General features: G+C 36.9%; 2 protein-coding genes across 5 annotated transcripts; both read left to right on the top strand.

The window, feature by feature from the left end:
• The first annotated feature begins 1,337 nt into the window (after positions 1-1,337).
• On the top strand, positions 1,338-2,786 carry LOC123321543 (cell division cycle protein 123 homolog). Its single transcript, XM_044909205.1, has 7 exons — positions 1,338-1,436; positions 1,491-1,637; positions 1,691-1,783; positions 1,836-2,037; positions 2,094-2,216; positions 2,274-2,395; positions 2,458-2,786. Exons 1-7 carry the CDS (start codon positions 1,431-1,433, stop codon positions 2,557-2,559), a joined length of 795 nt encoding a protein of 264 aa, XP_044765140.1. The 5' UTR covers positions 1,338-1,430; the 3' UTR covers positions 2,560-2,786.
• Positions 2,787-3,417: 631 nt separating this feature from the next.
• LOC123322135 lies at positions 3,418-21,887 on the top strand. 4 transcript variants are annotated; one of them, XM_044909981.1, is made up of 10 exons: positions 3,418-3,708; positions 4,633-4,825; positions 4,903-5,079; positions 5,180-5,418; positions 5,493-5,804; positions 7,103-10,747; positions 11,820-12,795; positions 15,254-16,399; positions 16,459-16,628; positions 18,827-21,887. In XM_044909981.1, exons 1-10 carry the CDS (start codon positions 3,625-3,627, stop codon positions 19,817-19,819), a joined length of 7,935 nt encoding a protein of 2,644 aa, XP_044765916.1. In that variant the 5' UTR covers positions 3,418-3,624; the 3' UTR covers positions 19,820-21,887. The 4 variants fall into 4 exon arrangements, with proteins under 4 accessions (XP_044765916.1, XP_044765915.1, XP_044765917.1 ...); XM_044909980.1 differs by having other exon boundaries at positions 18,824-21,887; XM_044909982.1 differs by having other exon boundaries at positions 3,418-4,055; positions 18,824-21,887.
• Positions 21,888-23,498: the final 1,611 nt, after the last annotated feature.

Below are 23,498 nucleotides of genomic sequence, written 5' to 3'. Positions count from 1 at the left end.
TGCATGATTTCACAAAGATTTTATTTCAACTGGATACCTGCATTAGTGGTAAAAAACGGGTCTTAGTGAAATCATGCAATTTAGTTTTTCACTACTACAGTGAAAATCATGTAATTCAGTTTCTTTACTTCAATTATGGATTTTTATCATATCAATTCGAAACTGATGATGGCTTTCTGGAATTCATTTAATGAATAAAACTAAACCTTTTTATGTTCAACAGCAAATTTCCATTATTTCCCTTCCAATGAATGAAGTTGTACATTACTCACTGCTTTATTCGTACGATAAGAGGCGTTATAAAAGTTTGAATCAAGAGGTTGTAATTCGAAAGAGTATATTATTGAAGATTGAAGAAACTATATGTAACAGCCTATCGTGAAGGGACAATATTGAAATTAGTATTCTTATTATTGAATATTACTACTAGTCCTACCATCGTCTAATTCAGTATTGAATGTACGAACTTATTGGTGATGCTATACAACTAGTTGATATTTCAGAAACGAGTGAGATGATTGATATCCTTTCAAGTTTCAATGGGAATTCCTCCATATACTCATGAAAATAATCGTCATTTCTTTATATATTCAATTGATCTGCTTTCATGAATCTAGTTGTAGGTACGTTAGGTGAATTGAAATGAGGTGAAAAGAAGAAATAATTAAACTGGAATATACAAGAGGGTATATATTTTTTATTTCTGTATCTGAATATGTTGAAGGAAGAAGTTTCTTCATCTGCGAATTTTTGCAGACAATATATGTAATGTCCTTTTCATTCAATAAATCACTACTGTTCCAGTTGATAAGAGTCAGAAAATTTTGAACTGATGTAGCCTATACTCGAAAAAAATATATAATTATAGAGGAGGAACTGAATAACATAATTTTCGCAAGGATTAGTTTCTTATCCTTCTCTATTATGATAGCGAAACACGTGAAGTGGTGAAACACTCATCCTAGTGAAAATCATGTTGTAATACCATTTTCTAAGCAGAACATATCCCATATACAATGGCATTGTTGAAAGACATTGTCCTTAAACAAGGAAAATTTCTCTAGTAGAATCAGAACAATATGGTGGATGCGCTAAAAGGAAAAGGGCAATTTCCAGATAGTGTTTTGCTGCTCCGTAGTACTTTTATACATGTTCAATACAATGACAATAGAAATCACATTATCGAACTTTGACTTCATGATATTCTGCAGTTCACAAGATTGAACAATAAACGTTTCGTATCGTTTGTGAACTTGAATTATGAAGCGCCATCTCTGGGTTTGAATTAATTACTACTGCTTTTACAGGAACTGCAGCTGTCAAAAAGTTTAAAGAGTAAAAATTCTAACCTCTCCATCTCCTAACCTAAAACCAAAAAATCATACGGTATTTATTTACAAATTTTTCCAATAATATTATTTCCTTCCGAAATGCTGGTATGTTCTGCTGGTAATTCCATCCGAATCGCATCTATATAATGTTATTTTTAGGAATTTCAAGATTGGAAAGACTTCTCTATCAGCTCTTGGTATCATTTATTCTCAGAAGACACCATTAAGAGCATTATCATTGAAATACAAAAGGATTTACTTAATAAATTATTGAACTCTAACAATGGAGAAGAATCAGAGGAAGTTGTATGATGTGGATACATTATCGTTTTTCTTTAATCTCATGGTTGTTTTTTCAGGAATGTTCGAGTGAATGTTTAGTGCCTATACAGAATGGACTAAATGAGCTGAATAAAAGTGCCTTTGTTAGAAATAATTGGCGATCACCCTCAGTAAGTTGTGTGCAGTATTACATCATTTATTTTTAACAGTTGGAAATTACAGGATGCTAAAGCGTTTAGTTTTGGAAATAGTCTTAAAGTTACTAACATTGAGGATTTAATTCTTTTTTTTTCCGTATCAGATCGGATAACAAGGGATTTAGAGACTGACAAAGGTATTCCCTTCTGCATAGTCCTAAGGCCATGGCTTAATATACATCCTGCATCTGAATTTAGGTGTATTGTAGTGAACAATATTTTGAGAGGTAAAGGTAATAAATTCATACTCAAGAGCAGCTAACTATTTTATTATTCCACACAGGAATTACTCCAAGAGATTGGCCATCTTATTATGCTCACTATAAAGAAGATGGACCTCAAATTGTGAATAAACTTCACAACTTCTTCAAAAGCAAGATAGCACATAAATTTCCGCGTTCAAACTGTGAGTAGAAATAAACATATCACATATGAGAATAACAGGTGTACTCAAATTTTATAGATATATTCGATGTAATTTGTGTTTTGCCTGATGAAACTATTATTGTGGATTTTTCACCCCTGAATAATAAAACAAATCTGCTCGCATTCAGTTGGAAGGAAATTCATCCGATAATTAAAAAGGTATGTTATCTTATCCTAAAAGTTATATAAATATAATTGAAACAAATTTTTGTTTCTTGTAGAATTCTAAAGAAGAAGTATCACCAGTGTTCAGGTATCTTGAGTCTGATATTGGAATTATGACAAAGGCAAATGCACAATTGAGATTCTCAAACATTGTGTGAAAAATTGGGCTGCCACAGTACGGACCTAAGACTGGATAGAACTTATTCTGATTGAAATTTACACTTTTGACCACTGTACTTTCACATCAAGATTCTTAACAGTTTTTAACTGGTGGTGTTATGTATTCTTTCCTGTTCACTCCTATATGTTCTTGTTCACATTATCAATATGCTAATCATCCGGTTGTATGTTCATGCAGAACAAATACAAATTCATGATATTTCAATGTGTTATAATTTGTTGAATTTTTTCTAATGTTTGCTTTCCGAATGGTCTTTATTCGAATAATGCATCATGATCTGAATTTTTTTTTGGTTTATCTCTAATAACGGAGAATTGCTAAATATTTTTCAGGTGTACATAAAAACATAATACTCGGATCACCCTGTATTTATATAATGCATAGCGATCTTAATATTTTCCAAATACCACCTACCCCAATTTTTTTTTCGCGAAAATACAAAGTAACAAGAAAAACGCGACCCACCCTATACCTATGCATCGCAATTTAAATATTTTTCGAGTCTGCCTACCACGGACTTTTTCTTTTCGCTTTCATATTCGATGAAATTAACTTCTAGCGTGATGTTTATATGAAAATCTTTTACGAAAAATGCCCAACAGATTCACAAAAATTCGAAACGCTTGGAATTTTTTCAAATTCGGAAGGAAACCGCAATTTGAATTTGAAGGTCACGGACCCGAATTATGCTTAAGTACCAACCTTGAAAATTGAATTTCCTATTTGACAGCGAACACGAATTTTTTTGAACGCACGTTTGATAGCGACCAGCCAGCGGAAAGTAAAAGATCCAAGAAAAAGAAAATTAGTTTGACAGCTCCGTCAAACAAATTAACAAAATGAAAGCTGTAGGAAAAAAGAGTCATAGATTTCCATTCATAATGTTACTATTTATTAACGAGTTATTACCGTATTAATAATTTCTACTGATGGAATATAATTCTAATAATTATTTTAAATATTCCACTTAAAATAATTCGATGTGTGTACATGCGTACTGCAAACTACGTTTGCATATGAAGAAGATATTATTGGTGTAAATATGGCGACGAAGGGAGATGATAAAGTTGTGTGTAGTATGAACGTAAACAATGAGCCAGAAAGAAACTTCATAAATGTCTACAAGGTGAAAAACTCAATATTCGTGCCTATATTTCATTAGTTCCTTTTTTGTCGCATGTATATTGTGAAAAAGTGTTTAGTTTGGTTTTCGCATGGCCGCCATGTTCTTATAGTGCTGAGAAAATAGAAGATTTCGTCTACTCTTTTAAACATCATCGGATTTCACTGGATTCCTTCAGGAGGGCTAGAAACTTCAGCAATATTTCATATTCAAGTGATTCAAATGGATAAATGTCAATATGATAAGGCTGGCAGCTCTATTCTGATTTATCCTGACTACTTGTTTGTTTAAATAATTTCATCAAGATGAATAATGTAGGCGCTGGAAAATCCATTTTTACGCCTTTTAAAGCACGTATCTATCATATTTTTGCTATATTTTCTATTTTAGGGCCAGAGTGATTTCATGGAGTGACAAAAACCTGAGGAGTTGCTGTCGAAAACATTGGTCTTTTACCAATTGCCTACTTCCACATAATTGAAATGCATGCAAATATTTTATTGTTGTGAGAATATGTTATGGATTCGCATTATGGTTTAGTTGTTCGTTCAAGATAGCTTCATTGAAATTCATGTGTAAATTCAGAAATATTTGCGTTTATTTCAATCATTAAATTCCTTGCATGAACTTATCTGCTTTATATAATATGCATTACTTTTCAAATGCTGACCTTAATACTGTTCTAATTTCAAAATATTACCGAATGTCATGGTGGAAAGTATAGCTTGAATAGTGGTAATGGTGTATTGGTAGATGAACAGGTGAAATCACTCTAGCTTTTAGTATGTAGTATCCATTAATTAATTCCATTTAAAATCTTGCTAGCAATTGTTGCTTCAATAAGCTTAAAAAATATTAATGGTTCGTTATTACAATATTTGGCGAAGAAGCAAATTAATAATAAAACTAAACTTTTCTTTTTTTCAGAAATTTGAATGTATCTTGAACAATAAAAATGAATCCTTCACAAAAAAGGCAGAAAGTGTGGTTGAAGTATGGCAAAATCTATCCCTTTGTAAATTTGAAGCTTCTGAGGTCCAGTATATAGTACAGGTAATAGACTGGGCCAAGCTCCACACTCTCAATATCGTTTTAACAGGGGAATGGAAGAAATTCAAAGGTAGGGTTTATTTTAAACAATGTGCTATTTGTCTTTGTAATTTCTATTATTAGAATTCAATAACCAATGTTTTTCAGATCAGTATGAAGAACCTCTTCTGAAGTCATTGAAAGCTACTCAAAACCAACTGACTAAAATCAACAATGCATTTTTTATGAGGTGTCAGAAACTTGTTGATGTTATCAATAACCCATGGAGTGATCCCACTCTTGAATACCTGGTCAGGACTTCTAATGCAGAAATCGGACCTAAAGGTGAGTTCCATTTTTATTTGTTGTGTTTAAACGTTAAAATCTAGTGATCTCATTCTGATTATATAATAAATTTATGTACTAATGATTCTTTCACTTTTAGAAATTGAATTTTTCTGTGTGGAAACTGCATATTTGACTTCTGTGCGTTTGAAGAAACTCTGTGAATCTCAGTGTGAGGATTTGGCTCTGAATTTGGTCAAGGCTTTCATGAAGTGTTACCGGCTCTCTCAATCTGAAAGTTTCAACCTGAATGCAACAGAGGTTCAGGTCTGGTTCATTTTTGACATTTATGTGGCCCTATTATACAAATTCAAAGAAAATGATTCGCTTTTGGATATGGTAAGTCGAAAATCATTCAATAAATTGATTATTAGAATTTAATTCGATCTGAGATAAATTTCTTTTTGTTACAGCTCAAAGGTTTGAGTGCAGAAGAAGGACTGAATCTTGTGAAACGCTTCTCTAAAAAAAGGGTGCAAATCTCCAAAGTCTGGAAGCATTGTCATCGCATAGCCATTCTTGCCTCTCAAGTTTATATATCAAGCACCATATTGAAACCTTTAGATGAAGTAAGGGGTATTCTGAAGGAATTACTGACGGCTTATGTGAACTTAAATAACACTGATTCATTTCTGCAAGACGTCATTCACTCTGTGAGAAGTATAATAAGGTTAGCGGAGACAGCGGCACATATTTATGTGTTCTGTGAAGTTTTCCAAGAACAGGTGAGTACAGTTGAATTTATTATCAAATTTGTCTGTTTGTCTTATGTCATTTTAAATTACACAGTGGATTGATCACTCATGATCAATAATAATAATAAAAAATTGCTGTAGTTAATGTAATAAGACTGAATGTTGGTATTGTTTTGATTGACAAGGCAAACAATGAAATATGTAAAATGTCAAAAATTGTTATACTCCTTCTAAGAGTTATTGACTTCTAAGGCAGTTTCGGAAAACCGAAATTATGTTGGTAATATCCTATTTAGTAAAATTTTGATTTGCAGAATTCAGATTGGTATCGAGAATAACCATAGATGAATTTCATAGGTCTATATACTGACTGAAGATATTTTGAATTTTCTACTTTTGATTAAGTTTTTGCTTCGATAATATCCATTAATCCATTCAAGAATTATTGTCATCGTGGTAGGCATCGAAAGTCTAGATGCTAAATATCTGGTCACAATAAATATTTAATAATTTCTGTGATTTCAATCACAGATTTTGTGTTGCATAATTCAGGTTGGTGTTGAGAAAAAATAATGACCTATTATATGTAAGTCTATACACTGGCAGAAGATAATTTGAATTTTGTACTGCTGTTCATGTTCTTAATTCATCAGAACAAATTGGAACATAATTTTTTTCAATTTTTAATGTTAGTTAATTTGCTCTGAATTGTAATCTGGCCACAGAAGATCCTCAATAATTTCTGTAGTTTCGAGCACTGAACTAGTTGAATAAATTCAATCTAGAAAAGTATTTCAAATGAAGAAATAAACAAATTTAGAGCAAATGAATCAGCATTCAGAATCAATACAATTATTTTCGCAATTTGTTCAATTGACCCAAGAATATGAACACAATGACAAAAAATTATTTTCAGTTGGTTCATAGACTTATATTTAATTGAGTTATGGATCAGTGTTGATTATCAATACCAACCTGAATTCTGCAAGTCAAAATCTTACTCTATGGGTTATTACCAACTGATATTCGAATTTTTGGCATTTGAGACGCCAATAATTTTTCATAACGTTTTTTTTATTTCTCATAATAAACACTACTGCATTAGATGAAATTCATGACTGCACCTCTGATTTGTTCAATACATAATTCTCATGTAGAAAATTTTTATTGCTTGCTTTTTCATTATTCATTTATCGATGGAGTTTGCTGCCAATAATCTGCAGCATATTTCTTCTTATACTCGAATAAATGAGAAATTCGTTTGAAAGGGGTAAAACCCTTTTTTTGGTAGGAAATTCATATTTTGAGCAAACATTTTCTCTTTGCAGTTTGAATCAAAAATGAAAGCCTTCATAATAGAACTTTATATTAGAGCATTAACTACGGACATGAATCATTTGGAAAGGCAGAAAACAGATAACGACAAAGAGAAAATAGCCGAAACGACAAAGCAGCTAGCTAATGGATTCACAAACTTAGCCGAAGTACTGAAAAGCGATATAAACGTCAGTAGAGAGTGCATAATGACGGCTTTCAGTCTGCAACCTACCCCAGAAAGAATGAAAAAAATTGAGGAATTGGCGAAACTTTCAGGATTCGAAGTTTTAGATACAGGCCAAGCGTGGAAATGTAAATTACATCCCCCAGCTCTTCCTACTGACGATGTAACCTGGGTTTGTAATGAATGCGGCGAGTTCATGTGTAAACCTCAGTTGAATGTGCCATTGAATACTAACATAGCGCTGAATGAAGCCTTAACTGAAGAAAAGCTAGGAATAACTCGTGAATTATGTGATGACTTGGTGGTTCTTTTATCAAGTCCTAGATATCAAGTTTTCAGTTGGCTGTTGAACTGGCCAGACTTACACCGATTGTGTTTGATGTATTTGCATGATCCAGAAAGCACAAAGAATGTGGTGACGGAATTGAAATTTTTAGACATTGATTATTCCATTTTTGCTACCATCAAGAAGGAACCGTTGGACGAGTATGCAGGTATAGAACGAGGATACGAGCAGTATTTAGATAATGAATTCGATGACGATCGAATGAGTAATGCTAGCGAGGACACTGGTTCCCAAGATTCCAGGTTTTACAGTATGAGTAGCGACAGTGCCAGCGAATTACATCTACCTTTCGGTCCAAAAAAATCAGATCCGAACACATTGAAAAGTCTGAGGATGTTCAGGCCCAACTTGAAGCGTTCTAGACCCAACACGGAAACTCATGTACCTGAAAAAATCACGCGTAACGAATCCTTGGATTCGGCCATACCTAGTTCCTCCAAATTGACATTTTCTTCAGCTTCATCGATGTCGCCTTATCATTTTCCTGTTAACAGTATTCTAGGCATAAATTCGTTCAGACAAGAATCGACTTCATCATCTTCGTCATCTCCTATTGGCAGTATTATGGATGCGAATCCAGTGAGGAAAGATTTGTCATCCTGGCCTTTCTCAAATAATGGTAATGCTTTCGACAAACCTTTCATTCCGATTAAGCTGCATCCTCCTCAATCGAATACAAACCCTGAGCCTGTGGGTTCCAGTAAGCAGAAAGAGCCAGTCAGTATTCCTGTCGAATCGTTAAATCCAACTCGGAATCCGATACCTTTGACCTTGAATTCTCTGTTACAACAGGGCACAAATTCAGAACCAGCAATTGCGACAAAACAAAAAGAGCTCATCGTTCCAGTTAAATCAATGCACTCCAGTCAAAATCTTGAACCAATCAAACTGCATTCACCGCAACAATCTCCCGTACATGGGAATCAGAGGGGACACTCAAATAATCTATCAAATTTAATCAGCGCCAATCAATACCTCGGACCTCACCTGAAAACTTACACCAATCACTCGAATAAACTCGCCTCGTCTCTGAACAAACCTAACGCTAGTAGGACATCAACGATAACCAATGAATTATGCTCGGCAACTCAGACGATGTTCAGCAATTTCAACGATTCCTCCGTTAACGATACGAATTCAAAAAACGGACAAGTTGCCACATTGCAGGAAGTTGGGGGGCAAGTGGCAATAGACAACTGTCCCAGCAACGAGCTGACCACAAAGGTGACCATTGGCAACCCCAACAACAACTGTTCAGAAACACTGCTGAACCAACAAACAGCCTGCAGTTCTTCAAACCATTCCTGTCCGATATCCAGCAAGCCTGTGGTGGAGTCTCCCAGCCTAGAATCTGCACTCATCGAGGAAGATGCGACTGCCAATTTACAAATTTCAAATATGGACAGAATGGAACCGGAGGAACAAAACACACCCCCTAACATAGACAAAATTACTGATGAAATCGCGGTTAGGGATGCTCTGGAAGAAACGCTGCAGGCGAAAGATTTGAAAATTGAAGAAGAAAAGGTTTTAGAAAATCCCGAGTTAAATTTTCAAGATGTTCCTGATGATAAATGCAGTAAAGAGCCTCCATTGTATGAAGTTCCTAATTTGTTCCAAGATTTGGAATTGGACGAACCAAAAGTCGAAACCCCTAGTCAGTATGTGCAAGTGCAAATAATAGAAGTTGAAGAAACTAAACGGGATACTTCTAATGTTAAAAGTTATGGTAAAAAGTCGAAAATGCGAGAGAAACCGAAAAATATTATTGAGGAGCTTAAATTGAATTTTTTATTGGACAAAGACGATGGGTCTATCATATCTATAGATGATACGAATGACAGTTATGCTGATACCCTGATTAATTCCGACTCCGAGTATGATTGCTTCTCTTCGACAAACCCAATTCTCCATAATGTTTTAAATAAAATAGATTCCTATGAGAGAATGAAACGTTCCATGAACAAAGAGAATAGGTTCATCCAAAAAGATGCAAATAGTGAATATGATCCAGATACCTCCCACCGAGATTATAAAAATAACAAGTTGTGTTCGAGGGAACTCAAATTCAAGGAGGCGGAGTTTAAGAAAAATAGGTGTTATTTGAAGAAGGAACCAAAATATGAATCTTGTCCAGATACAGGATCTGATAGTCAAGTTGAACTAGATTCAGACGATCAGTATAATAGGTGTTATATAGAATTATCTAGAAATAATTTACTGTACGATACAATTAAGGGAGTTTTTAAAAATATCGATTATTATCTCAAGAAATGTAATAATAATAATAATTTAAATGACTTGCCTCCGAAACGAGGAAAAAAATCTAAAAGAGGATGTTCTTCAAAGAAGAATAGGAAATTAAAGACTGGTAACACTTTAGACAAGACTGGTTTAGATTTAGATAGCAAAATTAAACCAAAGAAAGATATCGCAATAAGAGATATTAGAGTTATACTCAACCGATTGCCTGATGAATTATGTAAGCGCTATTCGAAAACCGACGATGCTGAAGAGGAAGACGATAAAATTGAAACAAATCAAACCGAAAGTGAAGAAAATCCCAAAACGGAGCTGGTTGAAGTTTCTTCACAGGTGGAGAAGGATGTTCAGATGAAGAGTCCGAAAGTTCTTCTCGAACGTTTATCTGTCATAAATAATAATTATGTCAGATCTGTGTTGGCAAATGTGCCAGGTTTACACGATACAGAGTTAATGAGACCTGCCAACACAAACATGGTGGTCAACGTGGTTCAGATAGCTGGCGGACGACCCAACTCGTCAGTTCCAGTTGTAAACGCTCAGACAAGTACGCAAATCACTCCCCATATACAGAGGATAGGCCAACCTAGGGTAGAAAAACCGCAGACGGAGCAAATTGATAACTCCGAAACCATGGTTACTTCCACGGTGACATCTGTCAGCAGTTCGGTTAAACCATCCACCTCACAGCCCTCTACGTTGATCAACATCTTATCTCAGCAAGTAATTAGGCCGGGTCAGAGCAGTAACTGCGTGAAAACGAGGCCCACACCTTTGATCAACATAGTGTCCCACCAAATTATCAGGCCTTCCAACCAGGCTGTTTCGAAAATGATTACCAGTTCTGCCCAAACCAATGACCAGGTATGCAGTCAAAAATTTACTTGATTTCAATGAGTTTGTGCATGTCATATGTAAAGAAAATTAATTTGTTGTTAGGAATTAGAGAACAGAGGTTTTTTCTTAGTCAATATACATTGCTTGTCGAAAGATAGCCATAATTTCCTTTTGAAATATGTATACAGTGTGAATCTTTGAGTCGTACAAATATTTTAACAGTAGAATCTTGAGGTCAAAAGAAACACTTTTTCCCTCTACCATTTTTTCCTATTTGGCCCTGACAAGAAGATATAGCCATTTAAAGTTTTCATAATGAGCTGTGCCATTCCTGAAAAAACAAAATTACCTTCAGAATAACTAGCTAAATCTATGATACTATGCATCTGTGGATATTTAAAACATAGTTGTATTCAGCCAAAGTACCCAGTTTTTCAAATTTCACAGATACTTTTTAATTTTTGAACATCAAATTACTCAAAAACTGCGCATTATAGGAGAAAATATGAATACTTTTATTTCACAAAACGTTCATATATTCAATAGATAGCGTCCAACTTAGTTTCAATAGTTGGGTTCTTTGAATTTTGGTATTTTTATGGTACGTAATGGTCATAATTAGAAAACTGGAAGACGTGGGTGATATCTTGTGTTCGAAAAAGATTAATCAAATGAATGAAAAATATATTCTGAAATTCATTTCATTCGATAAAACCCTTTGTGAGATAGAACTAAAAATAACATTTTTGTATGGTTTTTCGACTGCCTGTAAAGATACAGGCAATCGGCTAGGTTTAAAAGATTAAACCGAGCCGATTCGGAAAAAATGGTTAAAATATTTGTACGAGTCAAAGACTCAGCCTGTATGTAGAGTTTATTGAGTTCCAGTAATAAACTTCAGAGAAATTATGTGTTTACAGTAACAAAAATACAATATTTGAAAAAGTATAAGCATTTTAGAGTACACCAAAGTTCTGAAATTATTTAAATTGTAGTTCTATCCATTCTTAATACAAAGTATGCATCAATAGCTACTTCCCTGCATGCTTCTCACCATATTATTGAGAAAATCTAGATATTTATTGAGTAATCTATTCAGGTGACCAACACATCAATATCAGAGGCATCTTCTGAGCAGTCGAATGTGGTCAATGCAACGACAACGTTAAAAAATGCACAGACCACCGTTAAGAGCGCAACAGTACCAACTTCAACCCCAGGAGCCATTCTTCAGTTCATATGTAAATCGGCCACTCTGCCAAAGTTCCAGCAAGCTTTCGGCAAACCAGTTTACCAACCTAACAGCTCTGAATCGTCGGAAGCTTCGAGTACAGGAGACAATTCCAACGCTGTAGATACACATAAGAAAACGACGGCTGCCAAAAATCCCACCGTCAATATACAGCCCATTCAAGGAAGCGTCATTTACACCCGTCAGGTACCGGTGGGTCAGACCATCAATTTAATCCCACCCGGACGTCAAGTTTTCAGGATTGCCACATCGAATCCTGATCAGATATCGTTGGTTAAGGACACGGTTATTCACAGTAAAATGAGTGCCCTTCTAACCGCCGCCTTACAGAGTAAAAAATCTACCGATGTCCAAGGGGAGAGCGAGGGTAACAATGAGAACGCTGACAGGGTGACGGTAACTAGACCGGCCCTTGTGCAGAACGCACGGATAGTGAAGCCCGTCATACAGATCCCAACGAATGTGATCCGCACAAGTACGAACACTCAGGCAAACCTCAGCTCGACCACCTTAGAACAGCTTAGAGAATTCGACATGGTCTATAAGCAGATCAAGGAGAGGAGCAACACGGGAACGGCGCCGGCGGAGTCCCCTATACAGAGTGAACCGGAAAATTCGTCGCAAGGTATCAGCGTTACATATCTTAATCAGGGTCAGAAGTTCACGCAGCTGTCGCCAGTGGTCGTTGTTAGTAGTTATTGTAATCTTCAACCGGCTGCTTCTCCTGCATTGAGTGTGACCAGTCAAGGAAGTTCCAGCCCTTGTGTTACCCCGGCTTCCACACCAACGTTACCAAAAGTGTCTTCAAAAAGTTCTTCGAAGGGTAAGTGGGCCAATTCTGAATATATTGGAGTAGATTGTGGGTTTTAAGGGGGTTTGCATTGCGCTGCAACTTTAGATTTATTGTTCCCTCATAACATTTTTGATTGTCAGTATTTGTGCCTGAAAGACAGACATCGGCCTAGCAATAGTGAGCATTATTTGTCCTTGTCGTGGTTTTAAAACCATCTGTATACCATTTAATGGTATTTCTTGTGAGGATTTGAGAAGGGTTTCTTTTCCCAATCTTAGTGAATGTTTTCTCGATGCTGTCATCTCGTCACTGGCAAGACTCCCACTAGATAAAGAGGTGTGAGATCTATGATAATCTCCAGTGTCCTGGTTGGGCTCGTTCTCATAGCCTCAGCGATGTAAACATAAGCTGGCCTTTGTATTCTATCGAGATCTTTCCTCTTACTGTTCTGTCTTGCCTTGGCATGCCAGACTATTGCTTCACAATCATCCATCGCAGAATTTTTGTATTGCATGCCCAAATTTTACCACCCAACTAGAAGCGATCTCACTATACTTATTCAACAGAAGCCTGTTATCTAGGGTTATTTCCAAATATTTACTTGGGACCCCTATACAGCGTGACAATTTGAAAACTTGCCAGTCCAATTATGTCACTACAAGGATGATTTTAGAGAAAATGCCGGAACAGATCAATTTCCATTCGTAGGGGAACATATTTTGAGCAGAGTTGTAAGCCGAAATCTCCTCAACCCTTATCTCAATAGGGAATAGGGGGTGAGCTATAACTCAATTGAAAGGTCACTTGACCCTCTACATGAATACTATGGTTTGCAAATTTTTATTGATTCCTTGACAATTTGAAAACTTGCCAAGACAAGGATGTTTTATTCGGAGGGGGACATGTTTCAAGCAGAATTGTAAGCCAAAATCTCCTCAATCTTAGATGTAAGAGTTGTCACCCCCTAAACTCTTAATAGGTAATAGAGGGTGAGCTATACCTCAATTGGAAGACAATAGTATTATGTAGAGGGACATTTTGTCTTCCAATTGAGGTTTAGCTCACCCTCTATTCCCTATGAAGAATTTAGGGGTGATAGCCCCTACACCTAGGTTTGAGGAGATTTCGGCTTACAATTTCGCTCAAAATATGTCCCTTTTCCTTTAAAAATTGACCTGTTCCGGCTTTTTCTTTGAAAACATCCTTGTCGAGACATAATTGGCCTGGTAAGTTTTCAAATTGTTACCTCCTGTAACTACTTCAAGGAATCAATAAAAATTTGCAAACCATAGTATTCATGTAGAGCAGGGTTTCCAAACATTTTCTTATCCGGGGAACTCTTTTAAATTATTTTTGTTAGCAGGGACCACCTGTAATAAATCTGAACACTTTATGGAGCTCGATGCAGCCGCTGGGTCTTGACGATTAGTTAAGTGATAAGATCTTTTTGGAAATTTTTCGATAGTCACCTTACGAGTGGATTATCTCAATAACAATAACCGTAGATGGAAATGTGATACATATTCTGAAAGAGCAACTCTTCTAGTAATAAATCTGAAAATTTTATGGTGCTCGATGCAGCAGTTCGGTCTTGACGATTATTTAATTGATTCCATCTTTTTGGAAATTTTTACGAGTAATCACAATTGAAGTTTGCAAATAAAAGCTCGAAGGTTATCTTCAAAAATGAATATATTTGCGACGTTCTCAAATTTTTCATCAAGTTAGTATTGACTATACTACTGATTCTATTCACTAACGCCATCTATTAAACAGTTTGGTCTGAGAGCAGCGGTTAAATTTTAAATAAAAAACTGTAAATCATTCGCGGACTTCGAATTAAGTTCTATGGACCACTGGTGGTCCACGGACCACTAGTTGGGAACCACTGATGTAGAGGGACAAGTGAGTTTTTTTAATGAAGGTTGTGCCAATCTTTCTGTTATTCGAGTTTGTTTTCAGTTTTCTTCATCGTGTGAGTTTTCGTTGCATGCTTCATAATTTTTTGATGCTGCTTATTGATTTTCATTCCTTTTCGTTGTTGATTTTCTGCTCGTTTTCTTTCTTGAGTTATCCTAATGATATTCTAGCAAGCGTTTCACTATGAAATATTGCGTTAGCGAAGCCGCGTGTTCAAGCTATTTGCTCAATAATTTTGAGGAATGTGGTACTCTCGAATTCTCGTCAGCATAGCCTATAAGTTCAAAATCAATCTCTGTAAGCCTGTGGAGCATATCATAGACTACAAGGCTCCATAGAATGGGAGATATTACCCTCCCCCTCCTTAAGGCGGCTTGATTTGTTCCTAGAGTGGCTTCAGCAGTGGTGATTTCGCTATATTTGTTCCTCAGCTATCTTCGTCGTTAACATCTCATACATCTATTAAATAATGGTTTCTAGTGACCATCACAAGTGTCATGTGTTAGATATCTGAAATAAGTAGACTCTCAGCTGTATCTCAACATATAAATTATGTTTTCTTCCTCAGGTAAAAGTCTGAAAAACACGCCAACAACTCACGCGTCGAAAGCATCGCCGATACCGAAACCGCAACAGAAACCCCAAGAGGACGAGCACACCACCCAGCGCATATTCGACATCCTGGCCGAGTACGCCGAGCAGCTGCGCAACTCGCCCGACCTGAACAACAAGCCTGCGCCGAGGAGGCGTTCCAACCCGCCCACGAACCCTAACCACAACTCCAAGAGAAAAAAGAGCTCGAGCTCAAAGAAACCCAGCACTTCCGGAAGCGCCATCTCCGAATCCGACCTGGAGGACCAGCGGACGATTGGCAGCGAGGACAGCTCGTGCGGCGTGGTCCAGTTGTCGGTCAAGGACGACGACACGCCGCAGAACCAGACGACCGAGTCGAACGACAGCAGTTCCGGGGCGAGACCGTTGCTTCCCAGCGATACCAACGCTAATCCACCCACGAGGAATCTGATCATAGCCGATTCCAGCGTCGGGGAAGCGCTGAAGCTTCAAAACACGGCCGTTCTGGTGCCTGGGAATTACATAATGCCCGTGTCAATGGTGAAGGGCGGCCAACAGATAGCGGTGGTATCTGGAGGGAGTAAAATCCTGGCTACCGTCCCTGCCAGGTCTGGTCCCAACATGTTGCTCTTTCAGAGTTTCCTGAATCAAAATCGAAAACCGGGCGTGCCAACTGTTAAATACTCGACGCTACAGCCCATATCAGGCATATCTTCCCAAAACCTAGCTGGAGTAAGCGGTCAATCCCAGGTGATCCTCCCCCAAAACACGCATAATTTAACGGCCGTCACCCTCGGCCAACCCTTGACTCTGAAGAAGATGGACGATTCGGAGAACAGGGTGAACACTGAATTGCTACTGGCGATCGCGCAGCCGCGTAACGACGGCGTTAATGCCACTGAGACGAGTCAGCAGAGCGACGGCAGCATCAATGTACAAACTCCAAACAGTATTAAGTTCGACGATAACGGCGTTCAGTCGAATAGTAAGGTGTACACCTATCAGAAGTCAACAATCGCAACACCAATAGCTACCCCGGTCATTTCCCAGACTTCCCATGCAAGAAACGATTCGGAAGGTGGTCATACCAATTCGCAACCTAGTATTATAACCCTTAATATATCTCCAGATAAGAATAAAGGTAAATGAACGTTTAAAGTCTGTGGATTGTTCACTAATTTCCTTTGTCGATTTTTCCAGATGATGCTTCCAAGACAGTCAAACGGGTGCAGTCTGTATTAGTAACGACATGCAGTTCGAATGGTCCTATGTTGTCCCAGACACCCCCGAGGTACAGGAAACCTTCAGAAGTCACCCCAGTGAACAGTGAAATGAATTTGAAAGGGGGATTTATGCACAATGGGGAAAAGGTAGGCATCTCAAACTTGAATTCAAAATTTTTTGTAACCGGTTGAAGCTCGTGCTGTTATCGTTTGTTATTGGAAGTTTTTTTGTTTTCGAATGTATAAACTATGAACTGGATTACATGATTTTTGCTGGGAGGAGTGAAACTGCTCCACATGAGTTAGGGATACTGACTTAAATTGCAAAAAAATATAGTTAAAATGACATCTTTGTGATGAAAATTCATATTAATATGATTTCAAGTTGCAAATTAATTTAAGCCTATAGGTCTGCAGCGTATGCAGAGTGGTTAAGAAAAATCGAAAGAAATTTTATTCCCAGAGAATTCAAGCATTTTAAGACTATCAATACAATTTATGGCCTCCACGGGCATCAATAACAGCTTGACATCTTCTTTGCATACTACACACGAGGTTGTTGAACATTTCTTGAGGAATTTGGTTCCATAAACGGGGCAGAAGCTCTCTCAGATCATTTAAGGATTCTGGGGTGGTGGATCGATGATAATCTAATCTTCTTTGGAGCATATCCCATGCATGTTCTATGCAATTCAAATCTGGTGAGTGTGGAGGTATTGGTAAATGTGGAATACCAAGCTCCTCGCGCGCATTCTCAACTATGGCTGCACGGTGCGGTCTAGCGTTATCGTCTAGAAATTGAAAAGTTTCACCAATAGCAGCGTGAAAATTTGGCACAACATTGTCAATGACATGCTCCCTATAGTGTAAGGCGGTCATATTCCCAGGACAAATGTGTAGGTCTGTGCGTCCGTTGAAACATATCCCGGCCCATACCATAACACTACGCCCTTGGAATGGATGGACTTCTTGGACATAGCGACGATTACGGGGTATGCGTGGGATTGTTCATATCCTTATTCTTCGAGAATCTGAAAATCGTCCATATCTGGATTCATCGGTGAAAAGGACACTACGCCATTAATCGTTCCAATTGATATGTTGCCTTGCCCATTCCAGTCTTTGACGCTTATGGTCACGTGTTAATAGAACTACTCTTAATGGACGTCTAGAACCTAGATTCACCTCTCTCAAACGTCGTCTGATGGTTTCGATGGAAACATCTGCATATTGAAGAGTATTCCGTAGCATTCTACACGTAGATGTAGGGTTTCTTCTCGCCGAAACTGTGATGAATCGATCCTGAGCAGGTGTTTTTCGTCGCCCACCAAGCCTTGTTCTTTCCAACACGGAACCTTTCTCCCTGAACCTATTCCAAAGTCGAGATATCACACTTTGGCTGACTTGGAGCCTTTTCGCTACAACAACCTGAGTTGGGCCACCCTGTAGCATTCCTATAGCCCTATTAGCCTCAGCGTTTGTTATTTTACGTCTTGGCATTTTCAGAAAACTCTTTTCAAATCGAAGCCGTTAATAAACTGACCTCATTTCAAAATAAGAAGATTCATGAAGCATATGCAAAGAACCAAAGTTCAGAAAAAAGGCGACCAGATTGAAGAAATGTCTCATACTGAATTAAATTGGATCGATTCAAGTTGTTATTGAGTTTTAAATGATTTTACAGCAATTTTCTCGAAGATTCCATACTTCTAAAAACGATTGAATGCGATATCCCTAACTCTTGTGGGGCAGTTTATTTTAGTATATTCAATATATTAATTAACCTTACTTTATACATAAGTTCATATACAAAATCATTCCTTCATTTCCCTTTATTTATTTATTCAATTATGCGGAATACAAACAGAAACAGAGCCAAAAACAGTCACTTTTTGAAGAGGAACATGATTTCAGTTTACAGAGTTACAACAGTCCTAATCATAACATAATTCAATATTTATCCATCCTATTTCCACTACTTCTATAGTGGCTAGAATCTCTAATTTCCACCTCTAGATCAGTAGAAAGTAGAGTTAATTGCTTCAATGAAAGAATAACAGGAACTTGGAAGTATTTATTTTTAAGAATACACCAGTTTACAAGTTAATTGCTTCTTTCATATCCTCGTTTGTAGAACCAAGTTACGTCGTCCATCTGAAGAGGTCATATTGATAGCGAAACATGTGTGGTGGTTGGTTCATCCTAGTGAAAATCATGTAATTCAGTTTCTATTTGAATTGTGGATTTTCATCATGTATCAGTCACATCAATTCAATATTTTCAAATTCTTGTGCTTTAATTTTTATTTGATGAAATGTTTTCTGACTTCGTGTTCTTTCCAGCAGAAGGAAGAAGCAAAAACCTTCCAAGCAGCGCCCGTTTATTTTCCCAACAAAATAAAAAAAATTTCAACGAATATAAGGGGTGAGAAGGAACTTCATCAGTTGAGTCTTCAGCGTAAGCAAGCCGCTATAGATCGAGAGCTCCGTTTGCAGAAATCTCTGTCTGAAGAATGTGAAGATTTGGGCGTGGACGAACCCAGTACCAGTGACCTCTTCCCCGAGGCTGATCTCTTGTTCGACTCCAATCATTCACCTTCGTTCGACCAGACCGCTCAAGATCTCGGCAAAAAGGTCCTTCATCAAGACATGAAGGATAAAACGATAACCTTATTCAGTGACGACGACAATTCAAGTTCCCTGAGAACTGATTTTTTATTCGATTCTGTGCAATATCAAACCGAATGCGAGCTGCAGTATGAACAATCTAGACAAATAACGAACGGCCAGAGCAGCACAAGTAACGAGTCAGGATCATCTTGCGAAGATACCACCCTTCTACAGAACTGCGCCTCCATGTCCGATGTCACATTGAACTCCCCTATATCACCGGAATTCAACGACAACCCAACGCACACGAACAAATACAAATTCAAATATAGCAATAGGAAGAAAACGGAGCGACACAAACAGGTGGAGACTTGGACGGCTGGGGAGGAGGTGTCCAGTTCCGAGGATACGATGTGTAGTGAATTGGGAAAAATTTCGCACGGCCCCAAATCGTTTGTGATCAAAAGTTCCAGTTGTGACGAAGATGAAGAGTTCAAGTTTGTGCGCGTTTCCATATCAAAAACTGATTTAGCTAGAGAAGAAGAAAGTTGCGAAGAGTTACATTACGAGGATGACCTGGATTCCCCTAGCGGTAGGGGTGCAAGACGTAGCGTGAAAAAAATGTGCTCGTGTTGCAATGGGTCGCAGGAAGGTAACAGAAAACGACCTTCCTCCCAGTCGCATACTCCAGCTCTGCACAAAAAGGCCTTCCTTAACAAGAAAAGATAGTGCACACGTGTATAGCAAGATATTTAGTTTCAAGTTGTTAGTTGTTTTGTTAAATAGTCTTGGCTATCGAGTGGTTGCACTATAGTACAAATTCAGGTTGGTAAAAGGAGAATTGGACAATTGGAAGTACTTGTATAGCAATTGCTACATTTCTAATCTTTTAGTACCTCTTACTGTAAATTTTCTCGTAAATGTAAAATATTCAAATTGTTCTCGGTCAGCTCTGTTGTTCCCCAACTTTTGGCAATTCGGATTTTGATCCGATGCAAGTCTTGTTTTTCAATGTTTATCTATTGTTGCATATATTTGATTTATGCCGGTAATTGAATTGCTTTCATTGAAATCATATTCGTGTCGGTTAAAACAATATCTAGTTCATCATCTTTCGAATTGCTCTATTATGAATACCTTCAGTATTATTCATTGAAAATATTTTCAGTATTTCTTTCTCAATTTCTCATAGCTGTAGTAAATTTATGGGAACTAAGGGGGAAAGATTTTTAATGTTGCAATATGTGAAATTTCACTAAACAGATTAATCGATTTCAGTACTTAAGTTCACAACACTTGAAGTAAGGCTTATAGGGCCAACCCAGTACCAAAATTGTCATAAAATTATATTACAATTTTCATATCATTACTTTGGGTTGCTACGATTTTCATGGTCCCCCAAGTGTTGTTCAGAGCAATTCTTTCATTTTATCGATTATGAGTTCTTTCGATATCCTCCTCATTAATTAGTAGCCAGAATTTTCAAGGAAATTAGGATCAGTGAAATGATTGTTGCAACAATTATGCCTACCGTACTAGTTAACAACATACGTAATAGATGCAAGAGTCGAGACTTGAGGAAAATTCATAGAACAAAGTCGGCATAATAAATTAGTATAATAATAAAAGGAGTAACTAATGAGCACAAGTATGTTTTATAATTTCAATTACTCAACATTCCAAATATCCCTGATTTGTACTAAAACTTTATTGATTCATTGTTTGTTATTCAAGAAGTATTCGTTTTATAATTTTTCTTGTTGGTTTCTATGAAGAGAGATTTTTGTTTCTGGAATGAAAATGCTTTCATGTGGATTCTTAGTGTTTTTCATTATTCATCCCTTTTTGTTCATTCTTCCGAAAGATTCAAAAGTGATTTCAAGAGTTTATTCAGTAAGGCTGGAACATATTTCAACCTTTCCAATTATTACTAATTTTTCTCAATATCGAAGTTTTCTTATGTTGTATCAAAATTAAGAACTAGTATTTCAATTCCCGAATAATTCAAAGAACTAAATTATGATTTCATTGATGGCAATTAAGTTAGGAATATTGTACACAAGTCCAGTAAAAAGGATGAGTAGAAATAAAACAATATATAATTCAACAACAGAACGAATGCTCGAAAAACATTCTGGTAAAGTGACCATTTCAAAATTTCTTTTAGGGCCTGAACTGAGAGTTTTTTACATGCTTTAGAATCAGCTGGACATGATTGTTTAAAAAATTATAAATAAGAATATCGCCTTGAGTGTTATATTCAAAAAATTAAATTATTGACTGTTATATTTTTGAAATCATCTAATTCAAATTACTCCTTTGTGTTGATAAAATAAGTGATCCATAAAACCAAATATGAAGTTTATAATTTGATATGGATTGAAAACGATATTTATTTATTTTCAGTGGAAATTATCAATTTTAAAGTGAGGGAGGAACATAGCTACGACTCTATGTGCAGTTTTGTCAATGTAAATAAGTAATTTAAATAGGTTTTAATTAAAGTACTGTAAGTATGAATTGCCAAACCTGTCTTTCAGGGCCCCTTCATTTAAAATTGGATGAAATTGCAATAATATTTTCGAGCATTACTTTGTGTCCCCTGATTATTCTCTTGAATTTTGTTAATATGTGTGCATTCTTTATTTTATGTTACTCAATGTTATTTTTAGTTTTGTTACTCCAAAAGAATTTGTGAACATTCCTAGGTCTATTTGTTAATGACAAATGTATTAAATTAAACTATATTTATAATAAAGAATTTAACTTATAGAATATTGTTGAATTCTGAACATTCTACAGTCGTTTCCTTTTAACTCTCCATTAATTTCTCATTTTGCGAATTATTTCATGCTTTTTCCTGCAGGAAGATAGACGACATAGCGGCGAAAACAGTTCTGATGGGGAACGCAAAGAGCGCTCTTTTAGAAACGCTTTGATTGTGGCAGTAGGTAGTATCGATGCAATTAAAATGATTTAACCCTATTTGGAATCCTCCACGTGGAGTGAAATGCCAGCTAATCCCTAATTAAAAGTGCTTGATGGTTTAGAGTAAACAACTTTACGCTATGAGTAGTACGAATAATTAATTCGGGAAGAGTTTTTTTTTTAATCCTAATTAGCATCAAAGTTGGAAAAATTCTGTAGGAACCTGTGCCAACCTCTTAGGGTTGAATCAATTTGCCAGGATTTCTAGGAAATAAAGAACAAAACCCTGTGAGTAATTCACTCCGGTGGTTGAAGAATAATTAACTCAGGAAAATATTTTTTGGTCATAATCAGTATCAAAATGAGATAAATCCAGTAGGGTAGGTGATATTCCATCCAGAAATAATTCTAGTATGAGAGCGATGTGTCGATAGGTGCGCCATCTAGGTTCCGATAGCGGAAACCCTGTGTCCGTCCTGCAGATTCCTCTTTAGTTTGGGTCATCACACTAAATAGTTGAGTAAACACCTGATAGGTGGCGGCACCCATCTCCATAATACTCACTGTCCGACTCCTCCAGCCTTTAAGTATAACACTTTTCAATGAGATTCCTGATTAGGCCCCGTGCGCGGCCATGGACGGATCTCGGAGCGGTGGTAAGTTGCTAGCGGTAAGTCCTCCAAGATGGCTACCTCGTAGCTGTATTGGGGCACGCAGACTTCGAGGTCAAGTACACCTAGTGGCTTCACCTTTGAAGTGGAACAGTCGACTACTGCGCTTACGAATGCGCACGTCTTGCTGACAGAAAAATTTTAAAATAATGAAAATTAAAAAAACTATTTAGTTTTCCGCCATATTTGTTTTGATTGTGTCATGTGGTCGGTTTGGTTGGATTACTTTCGAACGGCCCCCGTATATTCTGAACGAAAATATTTTTTGCTTGCCCCCGTATAAATTCGGAAAAATACTTTTTGGACGACCCCCGTATAAATTAAGATCGAAATACTTTTTCGCCTGCCCCCGTATATTCCGTCCCGATTTCGACCGGTTCCGAGAGAGCGACGGCAGCGCCACATTTTCAGTTCATTTTGACCGCATTTTGCGGCAAAACGCTGAACTAACGGCAAAATCGCCTACTAATTCTGACCCCGCAGGATTTCGCTGGCATTTCATGGGCAGATGCATGGGAATTTTATGAAGGAAATTTTTACTCTGATAATTTTTTTTTTTGCTTTCACTTCACGTGAGGGTTTGCAAATAGGGAAACCCTTATTTTTTCAAGAAATACTAGTTCTTTCTCCGGGATTCAGTGGCCTATGAAGGGGTAATTTTATGAAGGAAATTTTTACTCGAATGATTTTTTTTTGCTTTTGACTTCAAGTGGGGACTCTTAGGGTTGAATCAATTTGCCAGGATTTCTAGGAAATAAAGAAATATTCTGATGGGAATTTTTTTATGAACGAAATTTTTACTTTTTACA

This window comes from Coccinella septempunctata, chromosome X (assembly GCF_907165205.1).
Source record: "Coccinella septempunctata chromosome X, icCocSept1.1, whole genome shotgun sequence".
Taxonomy (NCBI): domain Eukaryota; kingdom Metazoa; phylum Arthropoda; class Insecta; order Coleoptera; family Coccinellidae; genus Coccinella; species Coccinella septempunctata.
The sequence above is the reverse complement of the archived record's forward strand: the minus strand, read 5'-3'. Positions and strand labels throughout refer to the sequence as shown.